The following is a 26,321-nucleotide window of genomic DNA, read 5'->3' as shown; positions in this document are numbered from 1 at the left end:
ATCTCTTTTCCAGCAATAAATCAAATCTTCAGTTTGATCATAGACTAGCATATATCCAGCTATAAATAGAATCAATTTAAGTTTTCTTTCTGGGGTAGGTTAAATTACCTATCATAGCGGTGAGGTAGCCAGCTTCTTTCAGAACTTCTGCCAATGTTGTCTCGTTCAATGGAAGGCCTGCCACTGAAGACACAGCAAAATTGTGAGTGACGCCGTTACGAAGGCCGAGGCGTCCTGTAAGCAGAGAGGCACGTGATGGGGAACAGGTAGATGCGGCTGAATGGAAATCTACAAATCTAGAAAAAGGGGAGAAAGGCTCCTATTATTTTTCATTTATTACACTCCTTTTCATTTGAAACAAAATATTATTGAGTTGGTTTATGACAAAATATCTATGGTAACTGTAGTTAGATTTTTTATTTCTTAGAGGAGACTACTGTAGGCCAGGCTGTCCAAAGCTACTTGGTTAATGTAGTTTGACACTGAAATATGTGCTTCCTTTTTTTTTTCATCCTTATCCTTACACACACTGTGTACTTTTGCATCTGTGGATCTGGAGCACTGTTATTGCTTTCAAGAAATTCCTATTAACTTATATGAGCATTAAGTTTGCAATATTTATGTCATGTTTTAAGGCTAGAGTAGATTTCTGCCGCATCGCACGGAATGTATGAGTCTGTTGATTGGGGATGATGGTTGCATAGGTATTCTTTTTAAGGGTCAGCGAATTTTAACGCTCCCTGCGTGAATATGTTTTGCCTTCTCCCACCTCCCAGTAGGAAGTCGGAACCAATCAGCATGCAGGTTACCCATCTCTGCACGACACATAGTTGGGATTCAGGAGGTGTTTGCGTTGGCCCATCTGCAGCCTTCTGCAATCTCCACTTTCTCATCGACTGCTTTGCAGGGATAGGTATCGGCAGTTGCAGGCAATTCTGCCTTTAGGGAAAAGGGAAAGTGCCCAGATAGTTCAAAGAGCCTTGGTAGTACAGTGGTCTAAATCACCCTGTTATTAAGACCAACTGCCTGCAATTACTGCAGGTTCAAATCTCGCCAGGCTCAAGGTTGACTCAGCCTTCCATCCTTTCTAAGGTAGGTAAATTGAGGACCCAGTTGTGGAGGCAATAAGCTGACTTTGTATAAATATACAAAAGGATGAAGGCTATTGCTTAGCACATTGTAAGCCGCCCTGAGTCTCCGGAGAAGGGCGGCATATAAATCAAATTAAAAAAAAAATGTATACAGACAAAAATCATTACTTCAGAATTAGTGCAAATGCAAGATGCACAGCATGTTTGCTAACTTGGCTTCTCAAGGCTGCTAATGTCCAAGGAAAAATCAGTGCTAAGCTTTTCCTAGGGGACAAATCTGCCAATGAGGTGATATTTTCAGCCAGACTGGCAGTATCCAAATCTTCCTAAAAACTCATTCTCTAAAAGCATGCTGCTTTGTGCAACTAATGTGACTGATTTATTTTTGAAGTATCTCCCGTTACAGATTTTGAGGCGTAGAATGTCCAAACTAAGTTTTTGGGCTATGGAAACTTAGGAATGGAGATGTGGCTATTAGCGTAGTTAAAGGGTAATTTATTTCATCTGATGACATCAAAGGCCAGAAGGTTCAAAGCACAGGACAAACATTCTTGAAAACGGCCTCACATAATGGGCAAGTCATCAGACTTTTTTCAAGTTGAAGGTTATCCTGTACAGCAACATTTCATTTGAAAGAAGAAAATGTCAGTTAATCCAAATTTTTAAAATCTCAAGTGATCACAATATAATCTAATTACTTCTTTTCCATGCAGGATTAAGGAAAGCTATATGCAGAAAATCCCTTTTATCATGTGTCTGGGCTTCTTCTTCTTCTTCTTTTTTAACTAGCTTTAACCATAAAAAATGGAGCAAAAAATTCATACCACGAATTAGCTATGCTAATTGCTATGCTGTTGTAGACAACTCTGTCTACAACAATCTTTTCCAGTCCAGTACCCTACCAAATTTTTATTTGTAGCATACATTAGCTGCAGTGGTGGGTTGCCCCCGGTTCAGACCGGTTCGCAAGAACCAGTAGTAAAATCGGTGGGAGGCTCCACCCACTGACCTGGACGTCATCATAGGTGATCTGCACATGCGCAGAAGAGTGCAGGCGTGATGCGAACCGGTAGTAAAGGTAAGTAGAACCCACCCCTGATTAGCTGCAGCCCATATGGGCAATTATTGAAACAAGTATTCAGAGCTGCACCCCAAAACAGCTGAGGAAACAAGTTTGAAGAAAGTTGATTTACATTCTCATGTAAATCTCATAAGAAAAAGTTTGCTTGGCACAAATAATTAAATTAGTTATAACCTGGTGTCTTTAAATACTATATTTGGGGGGGGGGGGAGTGGCTTCAACTATGTTATGACTCTTTTCCAGAAGTGTTTGCCATTGCTTTCTTCCTAGGGCCTAAAGAGCCTCAAATCACTCAGCTGCAAATCACTCAGCAGGTTTTGGGTCTAAAGTAGAATTGGAATTCAGAATCTGTTGGTTTCCAGTCCAATATCTTTAACTACTATACCAAACCAGCTTTCCTAAAATCCTGGTGACTACCTGGACATATCCATACATGGGGGGTGGGGGGGGTGTTCCATAAGACAGGCACTACGACACAGAAGGCACATCTCCTAGGATCCATCCAATGTAGATCCCTAGCATCCCCACAGCATCCCCTCTTTGCCAGATCAACTGGTGTGGGCTGAAATAACCTGGGAGAGGAGATCACTCAGATAGCCTGATCCCATGCCAACAAAGGTCTTTATTATCCTGAGTATATTAATTTTCTTGATATTTTTGGAAGTAGATTGCCATTGCCTTCTTTTTCTTAGAGCTGAGAAATAGTGACTAGCCCAGCTTCATGCAGCTGGCACTTTAAGTAGGGGTTGAATTCAGTCTCCTGTTTTCTAGTCTAGTGCCTTTACCAACTGTCTCTCACGGTGTACATTCATCAAATAAAATAATCTTCAACTTAGGCATTGTATTTGACTGAAATAATTCATAACAAAGTGACAATCTTAAATCTTTATAAGAGAAGTCTCTAGAATTTATATTCTCTTTGCAGATATCAGCAGAATCCTATTGAGTGGATCTCACGACTCATTTATTATGGGCGTGTTTTAAAACTCCCGTTGTGCATAAAATAAAGCCGATACCATTCATGAGAAAAAATACCAATAATTTGTTGCAAGTAAAAGAATTGAAAAAGAAATGTAACAGGAAAGCAATCAATACAATTGTTTGGATGGATTTGCATGATGTCTTGGATAGATTATTGCATGATGGGAGATGGTGAGGAAATCTGTAATCCGCAGGTTTTTGGAATCTGATTAATTAGATCAAAAGGGTAAAAGTGTTTGAACAATAATAAGCATCTCATTCTTTGAGTAAAACTACCGTAATATAAACTAAGAGTATAGCAGTGAGCTCAGAAATCCCTGGTTCAACTATTACTTCATAATTGGGGCCTTTGGTAAGTCCACTGTTTTCTGCATTTACTTTCTTCAAAACCTTGAGACTGGGAGATACCAGATCAATATAACAGTTCTGTCTGGGGTGGAAACCAGCAGCTCCAGCTGCATCAGCTTTATTCCCATAATGCCTATTGTATGTGTATTCTCTTCTATTGATACAGTTTGGTGTGGTCTGCTAGTGTGGACAGGTTACCATGTGTCTGAAATATTGTACAGAACTGAAATAGGCTATTTGGATTCTATGCTGCAGGTCTATGACCAATCAAAATAGAAAAATAAACTAAATAATGGAAACGAGGCAGGGCTCATGTCTCAATAGATGTACTGCTCTCATATAGTTCTGCAAAAACAAGATCTGTGGTGCTGCAGTGGTTAGACTGCAGTATTGCAGGCTAACTCTGCCCACAGTCTGGAGTTCAATCCTGAGAGGTTCATCCTTCCGAGGTCAGTAAAATGAAGGACCCAGACAGTTGGGAGCTGTATGCTGACATTGTAAACTGCACAGAATGTGCTGCAAAACATTATGGGTTGGCATATAAGTCTAAGTGCTATTGCTATTCTGTACAAACAAGAGAAAAATCAAACACATGTTTGGCCTATATATTAAAGGAAAATGAGCTACAACTAATAGAAAGAAGGCTGACTGACTGCTCTCTAAGATTTGTGTACATGCCAAAATGGTATGAAGCAAATATGTTCAAGACAGATAACACAAGAGAAACATGTGTACACTAAGCAAACAGAAGTCCCAATCACTAGGGCTATCTCAATGCCTTGTTTGACCATTCGCCTGAGGAGGTTTTAAATAGCCAGAATTGACGTCTTTAGAGAAGCAATAAATTCTTGGTACATCCTACAAAACAACTATTCATTACAGCATCCTTGAATTAAATCATGTCTCACAATTAGCATTTGTAGCTGTAGGAGAAATGGTTCAAACTAATTGCCTCCCAGATTTAGAGAAGTGCAAGTTATTAAGCAAGTTTACAGTTTTAAAGACTGAGCATGGGGGGGGGGGGAGGGATGTGCCACTTGTGCCAGTAAAACATTGGAAATGGCTCTTTAACTCTTCCAAATTCTACTGCATAAGCCACCCAGAGATGTTGAGAGTTGAGCAGCATACAAGTTTAGATGATAATGATGATGACACCAACCTATTTACCCCAAATGAATATGACCTTCAATTTAACATTATCATTCCACAAAAAAATGGAGTAGACAGTGAGAAAAAAAAAATAGATAGCCATGGAAAAAATGTGTAAATTCACATGAAAAATCTATGCAATACCTTTCTTATGCACTGGTTAACGTAGGGCTGCCATCTCTTGATGAAACTAATCATGAATATTCCCCATTTCACTGCCAATAAATATATGCATATAATAATTTTTATGTGTACATTTATGTGGATATTTATTCATATTTCATGTTTCTAGACCATTCATCTTCCTCAAGGATACTCACCAGAAAAGGGCAAAACCAGGACAAAAGAATAAACTCACCTATTAATGAATATGAATACAATTTCATTGTTATTGTATTTATTGATATTCTCCCATGAATTAAGACTCTGGACGATGAACAATAAAGCAAAAGTAAAACAGGAGAAAAGAGTAAACCAAAATAAAACAAAAATATGGATGAATGCTGATCATGAATTCAGTTTTGATAGCATAATAGTTTTAACCGTTTTACAGAATGGGAGAGATAAAGGTACTCTCTAGACTATGGAAACATGCCATCTGACCTACTCTGATGGACTTTTCACAAATAGGCAGTCATCTCTATATGTTTGAACCACATTAGCCCATTCAATTTTGTTGAGGTGATGTCAGACTATCTTGCTACTATGCCACGTAAGCTTTATCAGAAGCAAAATAATGTATTTAAATTTGGTGTTATTTGGCAACAACTGGACTGATCTGACAGCTGTGTAGCCACCCCATTCTGGAATTACTACAGTTTTTCACTCCCCTCCAAAGGAACTTTCAAGTCTTGTAGTAGTGCAAATGAGTGATGTTCAATTTGTAATCAACCTTGACCAGATTCCCTCAAGGTCCTATATTTATGAAATTAATTTATCTCCCATTTGCATTTGAAAGCAATTATCTGGCGGCTTTACAATATTTTGGGGGATTGACAGTATGATGTGGGTATTAAGTATAAGTGGGATTAATGCTGTTAGTATTTTTTTATATACTCAATGGCTAAGAAATGAATGTTTGGTGTGTTATGGCATTTATGTTTTCTTATTCAATTCTGTCTATTTTACTTTTATATTATTCTGATATATCATTCCTTTTGGAGTTAAGCAGCATATACGTAAATAAATAAATAAACCAAGTTTATTTAAAAAAATAACCCTGATATTTCTTCAGAACCACATTTTTCTACTGGAATTGGCCCAACCATTTCAATCATGCCACAAGAAGCAATGGATTTTCCCCATTTAGGGGAGGTCATGAAGGTGCCATTTTCCCCCACCATTGGATTGGCTCTCTGGAAAGGTTTCCTATGGGTGTTAGGTCCCTACTCTAGTTGTTTTCTGAAGATTGCTAAAAATAGTTTTTCCACAGGAGGCTGATACAACATGCTGTCTAGAACGCTTCTGTATTTTTTAATTTAAGTTTTATGAATCTTCCATGTTACCCTCTCATTTTGATATACTGTATGTTATAAGCTGTTGAAAGTGCCATATTTTTCAGAGTATAAGATGCACCAGAGTATAAGATGCACCTTTGTTTTTGGGGAGGAAAATAAGAAAAAAGCTGATTGGCAGGTGAATCGGTCTCCCGGAATACCCCCAATCAGCTGTTCCCAGAGGTGAATTTTAGCAACAGGTTCCTTGGTTGTGAGCTCTGTGCCTTGCTTTTTTTTTCTGCCTCTGAAAGCCTCCAAAACAGAGCTTCAGAAAAAAAGCCTCTGAAGCTCTGTTTGGGGGCTTCTTTTCTGAAGCTTCTTTTCTGATGCTTTTTCAGCCTCTGAAACCTCCATTTGAGAAGCTGGGTGGGACTACATTCGGAGTATAAGACGCACCCAGATTTTCACCCTCTTTTTTGGGGGGAAAAGGTGCGTCTTATACTCCAAAAAATACGGAATGCTTTTGATTGTGCACAATGTAAATGTCATAAATCAATAAGCAAACAAAAATGCACAACTATAAGTACAATCCTATAATCCTGTAGCATTTAAACAATTGTCTACACTCTCTAAATACATGGTAAATAACTGTGAATGCTAGAGAATGGTTTGAAACTCACCTCATTCCTTCCTGGGCTATCTTATCCAAATTAGGTGTGTCTTTTTTTAGGTCCCAGTTGGCTCCAAAATCTCCCCATCCTACATCATCTGCCAAAATCACTATGAAATTTGGTTTCTTGTAAACTGTTCTTTCCCAGTTAAAAGAAAGCCTGGGATGGCAGTAGAGAAGCCCAGTAAAGCAACTGACCAAGACCAACACCAGTGCTTTAAGAAGCAGAATATCCATGGCATCAGGAGAGCAGTTTTAGGAGAATCTCATGAACGTTAAAAATATCCAACTGTAAATGTTGCCTGGGTGTTCTTTTCTTCAGAGGCAATGTGGATATTTCAGATCAACTGCAACATTCCCGAAATTCTGCAGAAAAGAAAATTAGAACGACATATTAAGAAAAACATACATACAAGCTTGCAGGTAGAGATATAACATGCTGTTTACTTGCTTTACTTGAAAGGCGACTCTGAATTTAAGATGGTTCTTTAAGAAAAAAACAGATTAAAAAAAACCTGTGAACACAAAGGCAACATGTTTTGCATTGCCGGCTTGGGATCCTGTTGGTTTGTTAACACCAGCTAAAACCAGTTCTGAAGATTTGTCCCTCATCCACTATTTGCCCAGGGTATGTGTGCATTATATCCATATATCCAAACCAGATAGATAGATAGATAGATAGATAGATAGATAGATAGATAGATAGATAGATAGATAGACAGACAGACAAAGTTCTAGTAATTAATTGCTTTCAAAATATAACCACTTAAAAGATAATTGTTTCACTTACTAATCACTCTCACAGAAAACACACACAAATATTCACACTTTCACATAGGTCCCTTTCCAACAGAAACAGCAAAAAATAATAAATAAATTCAAGAGGAGGAAAAGGCAGCTACACAGGAAAAGAAAAAAGAAAGAAAGGGCCATGCTCAGAAGTTAAAAAAAGAGTTAAATTCACCAAGTAAACAACACCTGCCAAGGTGCAGTTAATCTTCAAAGTCATCAAAGATCTACCTACGTTTGCATCTATTCTAATTATCTTGCTTTCAACAACTACTTCTTATCAGTATATTTCCATGTGCAATTATTTGGGGGGGGGGGAGGAAATCTAGGGAAAGCAGATGTATTGGTTAGAGCAAATTATGCCATGAAATTGTATTCATAGTGGCAAGCTCTTGAAAGTCACACTGTCATGGAGAGGAAACAAAATTATTTTACCATAAACCTGCACACTCTCGTAAAAACTTTAGCCCTTTATTTGCAGGAACCCCAAATCCAACAATTTAATCAAATTCTAATCTAGAGCAATATTTGAAGATTCTTTAGATGTCCACTTTCAGACAAAGTCACACTTAAGTACAGTTTGAATCAATGATTTATATAGCGGCCCATCTCACCAAAAGTGATTTCGGGTGGCATGCAACAAATGGATAAAAAAACAAAATATATAAAAAAAGAAGAGATTAAAAAAATATAGAAATCTACATTAAACAAAATAAGGAGTGTAAAAAATCCAAGTATACAAACCCCTAGGCCAGCTCAACAATGAAAGCAACTAAACAAATCTCCAGTTCCTTGGGAGTTCTGTGTCCAATAACATAATCAGGTTTTGACAACTCAAAAGGGATGGAGATCATCTAATTCTGGGGGTAAGGATGACCATGATAAAGAAGGCACTTCTCCTGGCACCCACTAAATGCAGATCCCTAGCTGATGGTACCCAGAGCATGCCTTCTGTGCCAGATCTAATGGGTCGGGCTGGGAATAACCAGGGTGAGAGATGATCCCTCAAGATAGGCCAATCCCATGAAGGGCTTTATTATCCTAAGCATATTTATCAAAATGTCTTTAAGACCACAACTCAAATTCCCATAGATTAGAAGACAAACTTTCCACGCCTTAAAATAACTACTTCCTGTAGTAGGAGTACAATGTATTTACTGTAATCCAGAATTCTGCTTTCTACCATGGGCAAATCTAACCGTAGCAACTTTTCTTCCTAATCACGAACCATATCAATTATAAGATTTCCAGCTGGATGAATGAACTGTCATGTCTGAATTCGCCTCCACCCTTACTAGAATTAAAGCTTATTAGAAAAACAAATTTGTCTAGTCCTCAAAATGATAAATGCTACGACATGCAAAGTATAGCTGATATAGGAGTCATCGCAGGCAGGATAAGGGCAAGCCTAGAACAAATGTAAGGATTTTAAGTACAAAAGTTAATACATAATTTCAAAATTCAGATTCCTCTAAAAACATGAACAAAATTAAATTTTAGCAGGATATAGGCTACATGCAAACATTCAGACATTTTTCTGGTTGCTACCAGAAGCTACTCTTCTCACACTACAGGTGGTCCTTGAATTATAAACATAATTGAGCCCAAAATTTACGCTGCTAAGTGAAACATTTCTTAATTGAATTTTGCCCCATTTTACGACTTTTTTTGCCACAGTTATTAAGTGAATCATTGCATTTGTTAAGTTAGCAACATGGTTGTTAAGTGAATCTGACTTGACTTTGCTTGTCAGAAGGTTGCAAAAGCTGATCACATGACCCCAGAACACCGCAACCGTCATAAATGTGGAACAGTTGCCAAGCATCTCAATTTTGATCGAGTGACCATGGGGATGCTGCAATGGTTGTTAAGTGTGAAAAATAGTCATGACACTTTTTTCAGTGTTGTTGTAACTTTGAACGGTCACTAAATGAACAGTTGTAAATTGAGGACTATCTGTAATGTAAATCTGACTCAAGTAGATCCAAAGTTAATAAAACTGCAGACAACATTCCTTTCCTTAAGAACTTGTCTTGGTCTGTTCTGGCAGCTTCTGTGTGGTAAATGAATTATAAGATAAAACAGTTTTCCCCATTTGTGAGTTCTTCAAGTATGTTAGCCTGCATTACCCACAACCAACCAGCATAGCCAACACAAGCCAATTATTTTATAGATAAAATCCCGCTTGAGCAAGGCAGACAATATCTATTACCAGATATAGTATCTGGAACTATCTAGACCAGTCTTTTTCAAACTTGCAACTTTTAAGATGTGTGGACTTCCATTCCCAGAATTCCCCAGCCAGAATTCTTGGGAGCTGAGTCCACATATTTTTAAAAATTGCCACGGTTGAAAAACGCTGAATTAGAAAAATGAAAACTATGTGGTTTACTTGTTTATGAGATAAAATACAGGTAGTCCTTGACTTACGACTACAATTGAGCCCAAACTTTCTGTTACTAAGCAAGACAGTTGTTAAGTGAGTTTTGCCCCATTTTACAACCTTTTGTTAAGAGCTAGAGAAGTCAGTCAAATGAGTATAAAGATTTATTGCAAGCGTAAGCTCTCTACAAGCATCCAACCAGCCTTTAAGGGAAATGAGCAGGAGATAAAAGAGGCATTCAAGATGGGCTGGATTTAGTTCTCTTGCAGATGCTCAGGGACTCGTGACTTATGATGTATTAGATCCTTCCCTTGGGCTCAGCCAGGTTATTTCTTAAAACCTTTCCTGCTACGGTTGTTAAGTGAATCACTGAAGTCATTAGATTAGTAACATGGCTGCTAAGTGAATCAGGCTTCCCCATTGACACTGCTTGTCAGAAGGTTGCAGAAGGTGATCATGTGACTCCAGGACACTGCAACCAACATAAATACAAGCCAGTTGCCAAGTGTCCAAATTTTGATCATGTGACCATGGAGATGTTGCAAGGAGCTGCAGTGGCGCAGTGGTTAGAATGCAGTACTGCAGGCTACTTCTGCTGCCTGCCTGCAAATTGGCAGTTTGAATCTCACCGGTTCAAGGTTGACTCAGCCTTCCATCCTTCCGAGGTCGGTAAAATGAGAACCCAGATTGTTGGGGACAATAGACTGACTCTGTAAAACCTCTTAGAGAGGGTGTAAAAGCACTGTAAAGCAATATATAGGTCTAAGTGCTATTGCTATTGTAATTATGAAAAAAGGTTATGAGTCACTTTTTTCAGTGCACCTGTAACTTTGAATGGTCACTAAATGAATGGTTGCAAGGCAAGGATTACCTACCTGTATTACAATGCTTTGCTAATTAGCAAAGGGGAAAAAAATCTAATCTATCTGATATATACTTTACATCCCCTTGTGAAGTTGAAAGCTGCACAAAAGTTCTAGAGAGAGAGAGATGTGGTAATATTTGACTAACTAATTAGTACATGTTTATTATTACATTTTATACTTCCAATACTAATGGTCATTTTCCCAAATAAAAAATTCTACTGTTATTTCAATTTCAATTTCAAAAGTAGATCAGTTCTATTAGTGCAGGGGTGTCAAAGTTGGATTGCCACGGCGCCGTCACGTGATGTGTTGTGGCTTTTTCGTTAAACTGGACATGGGCGGGGCCAGCATGTGACGCATCCGGCCGACGGGCCGCGGGTTTGACAGCCCTGTATTAGTGGATCAGTTCTATTAGTGTGCTTTTCTGTATTAATGTCACTGACCAAATCAATTTAGCTTTGTTACTGAAATTGCCATTCTCATTTAATTTAATTTTTTTTTATAATTTGTACTTATGAAAAACTGAAATAATCTGGATTGCCAGAGCATCCTAAGAATCCTAAACAAAGAACAAAAGCATCCTAAGCAAAGAACAATGCATTGTAATTCTACAAAATATTATTACCTCTGATAAAAGAGATGTTTTTGAGGGTAGAAAGTACTGTTATTTTTAAGCTAAATTGGCATCCAATTCCCAGATAGGGATCACAGTTTACTCTGTGTAATTATGAAGGCCTGTTACATGAATAGCACGTAACAATGAATGTGGGGTCAAGGGCCATGGACTGACAACCCACTCTCCTGAATTACTATGAGGAAAGCACTAAGAAACCAAAGCAGTGGCCAACAGACTTATCATCAATGTATCTGCTGGCCGCCTCTTGCATTTCTTGAAGAAGGGTAGAAAAAAGGTTCAGAGTGTAATCTGTAACTTGGAGCCATGGAAGAACTAAGTCCCCTCTGCTTTATGCCCAAATGCCACAAGAGATAGGGACATTTTTAAGAACACCTTTAATATATATTCGTTTAGTGACTGTTTGAAGTTATAATGTCACTGAAAAAAGTGACCAATAACTGTTTTTCATGCTTGCAGCCATTGTAGCATCGCCATGGTCACATGATCAAAATTCAGACACTGGATTATAATCAACTGGCTCCTATTTATGATGGTTGCAGTGTCCCGGGGTCATGTGATCGCATTTTGTGATCCTCTGACAAAGTCAATGGGGGACCAGATTCACTCAACTACCGTGTCACTAACTTAAAAACTACAGTGATTCACTAACGATTGTGGCAAGAAAGGTTGTGAAATGGAGCAAAACTCACTTAACAACTGCGTTGCTTAGCAACAGAAATGTTGGGCTCAATTGTGGTTGTACGTCATGGACTTCCTATACTAGGGACATACACAAGGCCCCTTAAAAGTCACAGTATCACCACCAGATCCCACTAGGGATCTAGGGCTGAACCTCTGGCCATAATAATACTATTTTTTTCCCGCTTTAGAACTTCCCACATCAGCATTTATCGGTTCCATCAGGTCTGCAGGAAGAGTACATTCCAAAGAAATAGCTGGCAGATCTGAAACAGTAATAGCTGTACCTGGCCAGGTATTTCTAGCCAGTTCACCTTCGCCAGAGAAGGCCTTTATTCATATTTTAAAAGCTCACCATCCTACCACAATACTGAAACCAATCAGTAGTAAACACTCTGTTTGCAGATCAGTCACTTTGACAGCTTGCAACACTTGTACCCAGCCTTTATTAACTAAGTTAATAAATCAGAGTTCACTTTTATGAGATGCCAACAGCCTGATCCGCTGAGAACTGGACAAAACTGACTTAATTTCACAGAGGAAAGCTCCTTGTACATCACCATCAGTCCAGTCTAATCTGCAAGGACAGTGAGAATGTTATCAGAGGATGACACTTGAAAGGGGGGAAAAAGCCGGCTGGCATATCAAAGACAGAAAGTCACTGGGAGCATAAGCAGTCGGAGGTGGGTGGAACAGTCCAGCTGAGTCCAGCTAAGACCAGTATTATGACAGATGGTTCCAGTTGAGTATCAAAGACCTTGGGGAAAGAATGTGCAGCTGAAGATACAAATTTGGTCAGTTAGTCAACACAACAAAAGAAAGAAGGGGTAAGAATGACCTAATTAAACAACGGGCATGAGTAAAGGGATGGGATAAACAAAACAAAACTCAGTCCTGAGAAAGCGAACAGAAAAGGAGATTTGAAAAATTAAAACACTCCGTGCACAAGGCAAGAATTCAGGATTTGGGCCTGCTGGAACCTCAGATAAATTCCCTAGCAATCAGGCTTAATGAATAAGTGAATATAAGCTTTGCTGGAATTACTGAGGTTAATTAAAGGTCTAAGAGTCCTAATACAGAAGATTTCATTCATTTTTTTTTTCCAAGAGCAGGTTCCCAGGAAGCACCTACATAAAATATGGTAGGTAATACCATCCTGACTACAAAAATGGGGTAAAGAGGAAGTTACACACACACACACACACACACACACACACACACACACACACACGGAGGAGGAAATGAAGGAAAGATGAAGAAAAGGTCATCTGGAATACAGGTAGTCCTTGATTTATGACCACAACTGAGCCCCAAATTTCTGTTGCTAGGCAAAAAAACTTGAATTTTCCCCTATTTTATGACCTTTCATAAAATAGATGTTAAGTGAATCACTGCAGTTGTTAAGTTACTAACATGGTTGTTAAGTGAATTTAGATTCCCCATTGACTTTGCTCATCAAAAGGTTGCCAAAGTTGATCACTTGACTCCAGGACACCGCAACTGTAGTGTGTGTAAAAAAATAAAATATCCCAGTTGCCAAGCATCCAAATTTTGATCAGGTGACCAGATGGATGCTGCAGAGGTAAGTGTGAAAAATCATCTTCATTTTTTTTTTCAGGGCCATTGTAATTTCAAATGGTCACTAAATGAATGGTTGCACATTGAGGACTACCGTTATCCCAGGTGTGTTGGACTGCCACATGGAGAGGCTGCACAACTTCATTTATATTCAGGTGCTATGCCTTCCCGTATCAGAACTGAAAAGGTAGCATAGTGGTAAAGAAACTGCTATGTGCATGCAATAATTTGCAAGATCATCTATGGCAGCCATCCCCAACCTTTCCGGCTCTGTGGTCTAGCAGTGGCAGTGGCAGCAACGGGGGAAGAGGATGGTTTTGTGCGCCCACCCGCCACTTACACAAATGTACACAAAAATCATGTGCTCCACGGCCTGGTTCCCAATAGGCTGCGGACTGGTATTGGTTCACAGACCTGGGCGGACGGGGGTGGGGGGTGGGGAGCTCTGATCTACAGGTAAGGCTGGAGAAGATTCCTGGAGCTATCTTTGACAGCTGCTGTCGAAGAATTGATCAAGTGGCTATAACCTTCAATTATGCTGGGAACCACACTCTTAAAAGTGAGCGACAGGACAGAGCAACAAAAAATTATCAAGATTTGATTTTTTAAAAAGTATTTAGATCAGGGGATATTCTGTTCTTTCTTCTATAAACAATGCCTGTCTGCTACTAAAGGCAGCACTCCTGGATTAAAATTTATTCCATGTCTGTAACCTAAGATTGGCTAATCAAGCCATGTACAACTTGTTAATTAAGTTTGCTTGTCCATGGAACCAACAGGTACATGCCAGCACCACTGTTGTTAAGACAGTTACGTGCTTTGCTTAGTTACTAGATTTCTATCTTGCTCTTCAGTCAAGAACTTGATGCTGCAGATATTATGCTCCTTCCTCCTATTTTTTCCCAGAACAAGACTCAGAGACACATTGTGTTGAGACAGTGGATGAGCACAAAACGTTAATACATTCTCTATTAAAGATTTCCTTTTTACGACCCTGTAATCCTTTAGTTCGAGGTAGAGCCGGGACGACTGGATGGAGCTGAGTGTTTACTGGCCGGATACCCTTCATCAGAGAGAAACATCTGCCACTACTTAGGATTGAACTCTCAACCTTCTGAGTGGGGTGTGTGTGAGCATCTTGACCACTAGGCCCCCACACTGCTCCTTCCTCATTCTACATTACTACATTATTAATTTCAGTCGTGAGTTTCAAATTGTTTTACTACCGGTTCTGTCGGCATGGCTTGGTGAGCGTGGCGTGGCGTGCCGTGGCATGGCATGACTTGGTGGGCGTGGCAGGGGAAGGATACTGTAAAATCTCCATTTCCTCCCCAATCCAGGGGAAGGTTACTGCAAAATCCCCATTTCCTCCCGATTAGCTGGGACTTGGGAGGCAGAGATTAGATGGGGGCGGGGCCAGTCAGAATTTTTACTACTGGTTTACTACTCAAAATTTCCACTACCAGTTCTCCAGAACTGGTCAGAACCTGCTGAAACCCACCTCTGATTAATTTCCTCATTACTGCCAGCAGCAGCCAATGTCAGTATATACAACAGAGCAAAAGACATCATGATAGGTCTGATAGAGAGACAAGTAGTATAGAAGAAGACAGGAAGAGAACACAATGGCGTGATCTGCACACGGCACAACTTTAGACCACAAGGTTACTGGTGATTCACGAAGCCTTCTGTTAAAGTCGGTACTGAGCATGGATAACGACTGAGGCGAGACTAGCTCAACACAGCTGCTTATTAGTTAACATAACAAGTAACCAGAATGCTTCAGAGAAACACTTGCAACAGAGCCGCTATTTATACATCGGCTGTCAGAAGGTCTAACCAATGGTCAATGTTTATGCTTCCCGCCAAGAGAGCTGTCACTTCACAACCAATCAGAAACGCTTCCTGGTTGCTGGCGGCAACAGGCAGAGGACGCTACACTCCTTCCCCCTCGGATGACGCATGTGTAGTCTGACAAATACGCTGGGCACCTGCGTATTCTGCTGGAACGCCGCAGTTCCGGAGCGGAAGATTCGAAATGTGGCAGAATGGAGGTTGCCAAGCCTGGATCCACTGATTGCCTGGGTATCTGTGGCCTGACCTCGCTCAGAGACTCCAGCGGCGGATGAACGACCGGATCCTCAGGTATGTCAGCCGATGGGGCCGCCTGGGAGGAGGGAGTGAGGGCCGCAACTTTGGCTTGGAAATTGTTTTTGGGATCCGCCGCCTCAATTAGTTCAGGTTCTGACCCGACGGGGGCAGGAGGGAAAGCAAACAGTCGCTCTTGGATCTGATCAATGTGTCGGTGCCAGCTTCGACCATCCTCGAGCAAGATCCTGTAAGAACAGGGCCCTGTTATTTTGGAAATTTGACCTGGCAACCAGCGAGGTTCCTCCCCGTAATTCCAAGCATATATTCGGTCCCCTAGGTTAAAGGTCCTGACCCTACTAGTAGAATCCAGGGGGGTATCCGTTGCATAGTTTGGATGTAGCCTGTCCAGGGTTGTTCTGAGGCGGCACCCCATGAGGAGCTCGGCTGGACTGCGGTTAGTTGTTGGGCAGGGAGTGGGGTGTTGCGCCAGGAGATATTTTGTGATCTTCTCCGCCCAGTTGGCCGGCCCCAGTTTGGACAAGATGTCCTTGGCAGATCTAATTGCCCTCTCAGCCAGTCCATTGCTGGCCGGATGAAAGGGAGCCACCGAGGCATGGCGGATGCCCAGTTCAGCCAGGAACACCTGGAAAACGGCAGAGGTGAACTGTGGGCCGTTATCTGACACAATCAGGTCTGGCAGGCCATGGGTAGTGAACCACGTACGAAGGACCCAGATAATGGCCCCTGGCATGGTGGAGGACATGCGTGCCAACTCTACCCACTTAGAATAAGCGTCAACAACTATTAATATGGTCTGACCCTGGAATGGCCCTGCCAGGTCGATATGAAGCCGAGACCAAGGGCTCCTAGGAGTTTCCCCACTCTCTGGCGGGGGACTTCTGGGGGAGCCGGGTGGGACTGTTGGCAACTCTGACATCTTCCTACCCTTCCTACCCTAACTTGGACAAGCTATAGACTTGTCCAAGTTAGGCGACCCAGAGCCTTCATCCGGGCGATACCCGAGTGTCCTTCATGAAGGCTACGTAAAATGGGTGTTTGCAAGGGAGGAGGAATCACTACCCTGCATCCCCAAAGAAGGCAGCCCCTCAACACAGACAACTCATGCTGCCTCTTTTCATATGGCCGGAATTCCTCGGGTATGTGTTCCCGAGGCCATCCCCGGGATACCCAATCTAAGACCTGGGTCTATCTTCGGGTCTTTCAGCGAGGATTTGACTATGTCCAATGCAGTAACAGGGACCTCCCATTCATCTACCAAGAAAATGGGTGCTCCTGGGGCTGGGTCAGAAACAGGCAAAGGCAAGGGACAGCGACTGAGGCCATCTGCATTTCCTAGGGCCTTCCCTGGGCGGTGTATGAGTTGGTAGTTGTAGACAGCCAAAAATACTGACCAGCGAGACAGGCGTGGAGGCATGATTTGGGGGGGGTCTGTCTGTCCCTGGACAACAAACCCAGAAGGGGCTTGTGATCTGTGAAAAGCTGGAAGAAACGATCATATAAATAATCATGGAATTTTTTGACCGCTGACACGATAGCCAACTGGCTATAATTGCGTTCAGCTGGGGACAAAGTCCTTGAGAAGTAAGCTATGGGAGCCTCAATCCCATTTGGCAGTACATGGCTCAGGACTGCGCCAATACCATAGGGAAAGGTGTCACAAGCCAGTGAGAGGGGAAGACGATCTGAGTACTGAACAAGAACTGCATCTGAAGTTAGGAGATCCTTAACAGCTGCAAAAGCGGAGGCCTGCGCCTTTCCCCAATGCCAGGGTGTATTGCTGTCCAGCAACCTGTGGAGAGGTTCTGCCACAGATGCCTTATGTGGCAGAAAAACACTATAAAAATTAAGCAGGCCCAGAAATGATTGCAGCTCCGCCTTGCATGTGGGAGTTGGGGCCTTCTTTATAGCGTCCACTTTAGAAGGCGCGGGGTGCAGGCCGTCTGCATCTATTAAAAACCCTAAGAATTCTAGGTTGGGAACACCAAATCTGCATTTAGGTTTTTTAAATTTGAGGCCTGTCTGTCTAAAACGGGTCAAGACGAGATGCAAACGGTGGAGCAGTTGTGCCTTGCTAGTTGCAGAAACCAAAACATCATCGAAATAAGGGATGACCCCAGGTATCCCATGCAACAAACGCTGCATGAGGCTCTGGAATAACCCTGGGGCCACACTGATTCCGAATTGGAGGCGGCGACATTTAAAAGCCCCTTTGTGAGTAACAATTGTTTGGGTGGTCACTGTGGCATCGTCCACAGGAAATTGCTGGAAGGCCTGGGCCATGTCCAGCTTAACGAATATGGTGCCCTGACCCAGGGAAAGTAGGAGGTGCTGGACCACAGAAACTGGATACGGGTGCACTTGTAAGGCCCGATTGAGGGTGCATTTAAAATCCCCACAGATGCAGATAGACCCATCGGGTTTGATTGGTATAACGATGGGGGTCTCCAAGGGGAATGGTCTGTGGGTTCCAGAAACCTTTGAGCAACCAACTTATCCAGTTCCTGGTCCACCTTCGGCAAAGGGCAAATGGCATTCGCCTTGGCTTGAGATGAATAGGGGCCACTTGTGGGTCGAGACTGAGGGAAATAGGGGATCCAGTGTATTTACCTAAGGTGTCATCAAAAACTTCTGCGAACTCTGTAGTCAGGGCCTCAAAACCATCTGTGGAGATGGAGTGAATGCTGGAGACTGTGAGGCCTAAAGCCTCAAACCAGTCTAGCCCAAGTCAACTGGGGAGGTGACTCTTGACTATGACTAAGGGGAGGTGACCCGAGAAAGTCCCCCTCTCTACCCTGAATTTAGCCCGTCCCATAATGGGGATGGTATTTCCTTGATAAATCACGAAGCCTGGTAAAGCAGGCAGAAAGGTGACTTTTAGGTAGGGTAGGTAATAGCTTGTGTAGGGTGTTCCAGGCTATGATAGACTTAGAAGAGCCTGTATCCACCTCCATTTGGCAGGGAACACCCTCTATCTTAACTGTGAGGTAATTTTTTTTCCTGAAACCTGAGGAAGCCTGACTGGTCGACACCGCAGGGTGGGTGTTGTATCGGAAGATTGTGAAACAGTCTTCCCGGGACTTGGTGAGACCCCTTTGGGGTCTCCTAAAGGAATGTTGGTCTGAAGCAGGACGGGTTTCCGGTGCAGATGCTCGGCAAACTTTGGCAAGGTGGCCTTTTTTCCCGCAGCACCGGCAGATTGCAGACTTAAAACGACAAAGGAACCGGGGGTGGTTCTCGCCACATCCCAGGCAGGCAGATGGCGGGGTCTTCCTTCCTGGTGCCCTCTTTTCCGGCAGGGACTTCAGGCAGCTCACTTCAGTTTCCTCATCAGTGGTGTCATCAGAAAATTCTTACTCATAATGTACGGTAACGGTGTGGCTAGGCGGGATTGCTGTATGAGTTCGGTGCATCTCGGCTGTCAACTTGTCTGATGCACAGGCTTCATCAATAGCGATTTGGAGGGTGATATCAGTCCTTTCTAGAAGACGCCGTTGCAGCCGGATGTCCCTCACTCTGCACACCAATTGCTCTAAAAGGGAGTCATCCAAATCACGGAATTTGCACTCAATCGCTGCAGATCTGAAGGAAGCCATATACTGGTTAATGGATTTGCCTTCCCCCTGACGGATTTGAAGGAAAGCGAATCGCCAGGAAATGTGAGATGGAGCCGGTGCGTAATGAGCCCGCAGCTTGGCTAAAAGAAGGTCCCAAGGCACCATAGAAACGAGTTGAGGAGCCAACAAAGCCTGTGCTGTTGTGAATATCTCAGGGCCACAGGAGTTTAAGAAATGGGCTCGTTTCCTGTCACTGGAGAGCCCGGCGTAGTCATTTGCCTGTAGAAAGCATTCGAAGCGCTCCATATAGGCATCCCAGGACTCCGTGGCGGGCTCGAAACGGGCGAACATGACTGGGGTGGACATCGTAATGTGGCAAGAAAAGAAATGGATGCGTACCTTGAGTCTCCTCAGTAGCCCCAAACCTCGTCACCAGTGTTAACGTCGGTACTGAGCGTGGATAACGACTGAGGCGAGACTAGGTCAACACAGCTGCTTTATTAGTTAACATAACAAGTAACCAGAACGCTTCAAAGAAACACTTGCAACAGACCCACTATTTATACATCGGCTGTCAGAAGGTCTAACCAATGATCAACACTTATGCTTCCCGCCAAGAGAGCTGTCACTTCGCAACCAATCAGAAACGCTTCCTGGTTGCTGGAGGCAACAGGCAGAGGACGCTACACCTTCAATATAATCCCAGAGACTTTTAAAGTTATTGTCACAGTTAGTATGACAGGGAAAATTATTAAGACACATGACCGACTGATCATATGAACTAGGTTTCATTTTAATTAAGTTTAAAATGGAATGGAATAAGATGACCAAATACAATTTATTTATTTATTTATTTATTTATTTATATTGGATTTCTATACCGTCCTTCTCCCTGAGGACTCAGGGCGGTGTACAGCCAGATTGGTCCTTATATGTTGAACTTGATCTGCAGGAAGCCCTGATATATTTTTTAAAAATATTTTGTTGTAAAACCTTAAGTGACTGAATTTATGCAATATATACTAAGCCAGGGATCCCCAACCCCCAGTCTGTGGATCATCATTGGTCCGCGGCATGCTAGAAACCAGGCCGCGCAAACAAGCGAAGCCCCATCTGCGGGATGCAGGCAGCAAATGAAACCACCCCCCCTCTGGTTCGCGGAAAAATCTCTCTACATAGGCTAGTCCTTGATGCTCAAAAGATTGGAGGCCACTGAACTAAGCCATAAGATGCGGTTTATAATGGCTAGGTTTACCCAGAATGTTAAATGTACACAGTGTGTCTTAGTGCAATGTGTGAATGTAATGAATATATACTGCATGTCTAACAAAGTACTGCATTGTAAGCAGCCCAGAGTCATTTTGGACGGTGAGATGGACAGCATATAAATGTAATAATAAATAAGAAAGAGTAAATAAAAGTATGGTACTACTGAATTAGGTGACTGTCAAAGGCGCCCCCATGTCATTCACAGAGCATAGTTTTGCTCAGACAGGACAACTTTAAATTAGAAGCAGAAACGCATGTCTTTTCCCCTCAGAATCAATCAAATTAAAAAGAGGCAACACTTCCCTGGGAACTGCCTGGTAAAACTAAGATGTAGAATTATCCAAACCCAGTCATCTTCTGGTGTCCTCTGAGGTAATGCCAATAATATATCTAAAATAAAATGAGAAAAACAAGTATGTTTGGGACAGCACTTCCTAGAATTGCTAATATGTCACTCTCTTGAGTTTATCTGGCAGACTCTTCACTTTGTAAGTGACTAATCTGAGTTTGCCTCAATTTTTGGCAATGGCTTTTGTTTACTGGGAGGAGGTAAGCACGTCTCATGTGACTTAACAGACTCAGCAGCGTCTTTGAAGAGACACCACACTCCACCTATTTTAAGAGCAAGAAGGACTCTTTGCCAAGGCCTGATATTTAAGAGAACTGCACTACAATATAACCAAACCCAGAGAATTTCACAACAAGAAAATTTTTCATCCAAATCCTTCCTTTTGCCATGTTTCTTATTAATCCGTCCCAACAGATATGGTACTGTTTGATCAGCTTAACTACCTGCTGGTTTACATGCCCACATTAAAAGAAATAACATTTTTAAAATAACAGGACACTTTATAGGCACTGTGGAACACATTCTTGGCATAAAGTTGGTCCTTGACTTATAACTGCTATCGAGACCAGAATTTTTGTTGCTAAGCATCGTGGTTGCTAAGTGAGTAGCACCTGATTCTACAACCTTTCATGCCATGATTACTAAGCAAATTACTTTAGTTGTTAAGTGAATCATGCGGTTGTTAAGCGGATCTGGCTTCCCTCATTAACTTTGCTTGTTAGACACCAGCTGGAAGTTGCAAATAGTAATCACATGACCTTGGGATGCTGCAAACTTTGTAAATGAATTGTTGTAAGTTAAAGATTTCTGTAGTGTTTTTATGGGCAATGAAGGTTTCCATGAAGAGTACGTGAAGGGAAATGATTGTATTAAAACAAAGATTCACAAGCAAGAGTGGGCAAGAATCTAGTCCTCAGTTTTCAGAGTTTTCATATATGTTTTGATATATCAGTGATCAAAGTTATTCCTCTGTTGACATTCCTGGAAACAACATATGGGGGGAAATATAATGTTTTTGCAAGGATATCAGCAAGCCAATGACAGTACAGGTACCGGTATATAGTCTGTTCAAAATAGAGAGATATAGATGTACCACAGAGCATAAATTTCCTTGTTTTAGTAAAATCTGGACTATACAAGAAACTGATAAGGGGACTTGTAGACCTGGCACTATTAAAAGTGTTTTATGAAAGAAAGAAATTAGCATTTTAAGTTCTGGACATAAATATCTGTATTTTAGGAATATACTGGTAGTTAGTTGTCCGTAACTGAACTTGAAAATTCAGTGGCAAATCTGATTAGAAGTTGGATGGGAAACCATAGCAAAAGACTAGGGCAGTAGGCTAAAAATAAATATATATATATATTGTCAATAAATGACAAACTCCGTCCATTATGTTATCAAGAAACCTACGCAGGTCTGTCTCTATCCATGAGGTCAGCAAGAGTCAAACTTGACTCAAAAGAGATTTTATCTTTTTATGCTATAGAAAGCAATGCACAATAAAGGAAAAATAGATGTATATTAGTAGTGAAGATAATACAGATGATGTTTTACAAAATAATACCTTATTACATTTACTTACTTACTTACTTAATCCAATCCAATCCAACTCAATGTATATTGGCACCCATCTCAAATACATTATTCTGAGTTGTCAGCAATGATTAAAAACAAATGAAAACATAACAAACCAATAGTAATATATTGTATACAACACCTGAGGTAAAACAATTAATACAACAATTAATAAACCATGATATGGCCTCAATTACACATCCAGGGCTCTGGGCTCATTAACCAAACCAGGTTTCAAGGTCTTACAAAAGGCCAGCAGAGTCAAATCAAGTCTAATCCCCAGGGGAAAAAGGTTTGTTTGTATGTATGTTTGTTTAACTTCTATGCCATCCATCTTGTCAAAGTGACTCTAGGCCAGTGGTGGGTTCCTCCCGGTTCGGTCTGGTTCGGCCAAGCCGGTAGCGGTGATGATATGACGTCACCGAACCGGTTCTCCCCCCCCGCCCTCCCACCCCCCCACGTTATTCTTACCTTTTATTTGGTCCCACCCCCAATCTATTGCTGCCTCCTGAGTCCCAGCTGATGACTAGAGGGAAAAAAACTGTTTAAACTCTTGCCGCGGGGCTTCAAAGGGCCGTCCTACAGTTGATCAGTGTTAAAAGCAAATAAATGAGTCGGGTCGTAAGTGCGACGACTGGTCTTAAGTGCGGGGACCTTCCAGAAATGACTCTGACCAGCTAGCCACGCCCACCTAGTCACATGACCTCCAAGCCACACCCACAAAATAAGCCATGCCCACAGAACCGGTAGTAAAAAATTTTAGAACCCACCCATTCTAGGCGGCTTATGATCTTTCAATAAAACACTATATAAAATATTTAAAACAATAATTGGGTGCCAAACAGAAAACACATTCTGGTGAGAGAAAAGTTCCCTGAGGATGGACTCCAGCACGAGTCCAAAAAGTTTGGAAGACTAAACCTTTGGTTCCCTGTGACTGATCCAGATTGGATCTTGTATATAAAAAACAATTGGCACAATATCAAAACTCAGAAGTTGAGTGGAAAAGAAGTACATGAATGGGGATGAACTTCAACAGAATAAATAGGGTATTCAGAACAAAAGTGTTAAAGTCCCATAATCCCACTTTTCATAACGATTATTATTTTCTAGAGACAAGATTTAATTTTCCACAAAACCTCTTCTTTATTGGGTCATGTGTCAGAAAAGCTGCCTGAGAAAATGTATAAAGAACCAAAATGACTCACTGGGAACTTGCTTAACAGTTTCCCAAGAGGTAGTCATCTAAAACAAACAATTTATTTCTGCAAAAGAAGAGGGTGCTTAATTATATTTCTTCCAGTAAGCCTGTGTGGGTAATAATTATTTGTTTCATGAATAGAAAAGAGGTTGAGTATCCAAAGTCATCCCAAACATGATTGCAAATCTCAACTTGCCTGGGAAGGGCTTTATAAGTTGATGGTTTTACTAAAGTACATATGTAGGAATTATTTTATAGCCAAATCTGAGATTTTTTTTAGAATTACAACCCTGAAACATCTGTGGGAGTCAATTCTACAAAGCCTACTGGAATACTTTTTGCAGGTGATGTTGAAAGAAATTTATTCATTTATTTAAAAGATTTACCGTAGATAGCTGCCCATATTATGAACCACAACCCTGGGTGACTCACAAAGGTATAAAAATCTTTTTTAAAAAGAAACCACCATCCAAAGAATCACAATGGATATTCTGGGTTTCTGGGTCAACACTCTCCCACATATCAGGCTTCTACCTTGCTGGACTCTATTCTCACCTTACCCCTACAATTTGTCAAAGTCTTCCATGTTCCATACACAGCAGGGGCAGTTAAGGAGAAGAAACACTTCCTAGAACCTAGGTCCTACTAGATGGCAGCACGTAACAGAAGGGATTTGGAGTGTGCCCACCTTATTTGACCTAGTGGGTACAGGCAGATACTGTACCTTCAAAAGCCACTCATTATGAATTGTTTCTCTTTTATCCAGGGGTATGTATATGTGACACGCCAACAGAATCAGAGGTGGAATTCAGCCGGTTCGGACCGGTTCGAACAAACCGGTAGCACTGACAATCAGTTGGCCCCGCCAACCCGCCTCCGCTCGATCCTGTCCTTTATTTCCTGCTTTGTAGCTCATCTCAATTGTGCGCCACAGCTGATTTCCCCCACCCCTCATTGTTCTACTTACCGTTGCTGACTTGGAAGGTAAGCAGATGAGCTTCTGTTTTGTTTTTTTTTTTATTAAAACAGCTACTTTATATATTTAAGTAAATATAAATACTTATAGAATTCACCATAACAGAAGTTAAAAATTCACATTCTTTCCCACCAACTTGGGACCAATGTACCTTCCCCTTAGACAGATAAATCTTTTCAGAATGCTATATTTGATCTACATCTAGGGCTAAACAATTTCTTGGATAGGTCATAAAGCAATATTTTTTTGCACCTGATGTTTGCTTATACAAAACCATTTTTTCCACATAAAAAGAAATGTGATTATATTTAGTGGACATAAATGTTCCATTTTCAGTGCAAGCACAAGCACCTTAGACACACCTACACGAAAAAAGCAAGCTCACCGAACCAGTTGTTAACCCGACAGCATTCACCACTGAACAGAATCAAGTTTTTCTGAACTTTTGACCTACTAAGCCCAAAATGTTCGCCATCACTGGACTAGCTGCTGGCACCGGACAGGACCAGGCAGAATAGAACAAGGATCTAAAAGATACCAGATCTCTTTCTTGTACATCATCCAGAAAGTGGATGCTACCACAGCACAGACAACAGCAATTAACTGAGATGGCTGGCGTCCATAATTCTTTACTAGAAAAGTTAATTACAAAATCAGTATTTTTAGAAAGGTGTATTTTAAGAACTGTCCTAGCACATATTTGCAGATAAATCTCAAAATTCCTTACAAATAGTCATGTTGTTTGCAGCTAACTAAAGCTAATGTTTTGCCAAAGATCCAGCAACTGAGCCATGAGCTAAAGGAAATGCTACTAGGGAAATTTTGGGGGTGATGGGGGATTAACTAGTGTAACTAACACACACACACACACACACACACACACACACGGTAATGTCTCCTTCGTTTCAAACTAAGTCCATGTAGTTTTTTCTAGAAGAATACAGATATGATTTATCATTCATTACTTTCTTCCAAGATGTTTTTTTCAGCTTCCCACTCTAGTGTATTGCTATAAGATTTCCTGGTGGTCTCCTTTCCAAGTACTAACCATATCTGACTCTACTTACCTTTTTAGCCATGTTAACTACACCTATGTAATGGAAAGAAAATCCACACAGCACTATAATGTTCTGTAAAAGTTGCATTTAAAGATCCAACTAAACAACACTTTCACTAAGCATACAAGAATTGAAGATGTGTCTTCAGTTAAATCCAGACTGGATTTAAACTGACCTAAATTTCTGCCACAGCAGATTTTGACTGCATTTCTATATCTAACTGAGCTATGAGTCAATTGGCACATAAAATTTCTCAAAACAGAATAAAGCACTTCCTTTTGACTCATGAAAGCAGCTGGGTTGCTTTCCAGGACCACTGAACTATTTTGAACATTGGTCCTTACTCCCTCCACATGTCGGCAGTGACCGCTAGTAGTAGTTTCGCAAACACTTATGTGGGCCTGGGAAAAAAAGATGTTAAACAGCATAGAAGGTGCTTTGTTTATACTACTGTATGATCCAAGGCATTTCTTTTGAAGGATTTATGCAATATCTTCTCGGTACTGAATATACAGGGGAGGATTTCTTACATTACA

The 26,321-nt window shown here is 41.2% G+C and overlaps 1 protein-coding gene across 3 annotated transcripts in view; it reads right to left on the bottom strand.

The window, feature by feature from the left end:
• Nucleotides 1-26,321, bottom strand: part of ARSG (arylsulfatase G) — a 95,198-nt gene that overhangs the window by 62,615 nt on the left and 6,262 nt on the right. For all 3 annotated transcript variants that reach the window (XM_060688801.2, XM_087887009.1, XM_087887010.1), the window contains exons 2-3: nt 6,767-7,122; nt 109-296 (exon numbers count right to left, since the gene is read on the bottom strand). In XM_060688801.2, the coding sequence (XP_060544784.2) occupies nt 109-296; nt 6,767-6,993 (415 nt within the window). In that variant the 5' untranslated portion in view covers nt 6,994-7,122. The remainder of the gene's footprint in view (nt 1-108; nt 297-6,766; nt 7,123-26,321) is intronic.

Source organism: Pantherophis guttatus, chromosome 2 (genome assembly GCF_059756535.1).
Source record: "Pantherophis guttatus breed Tessera chromosome 2, ASM5975653v1, whole genome shotgun sequence".
NCBI classification, from domain to species: domain Eukaryota; kingdom Metazoa; phylum Chordata; class Lepidosauria; order Squamata; family Colubridae; genus Pantherophis; species Pantherophis guttatus.
The sequence above is the reverse complement of the archived record's forward strand: the minus strand, read 5'-3'. Positions and strand labels throughout refer to the sequence as shown.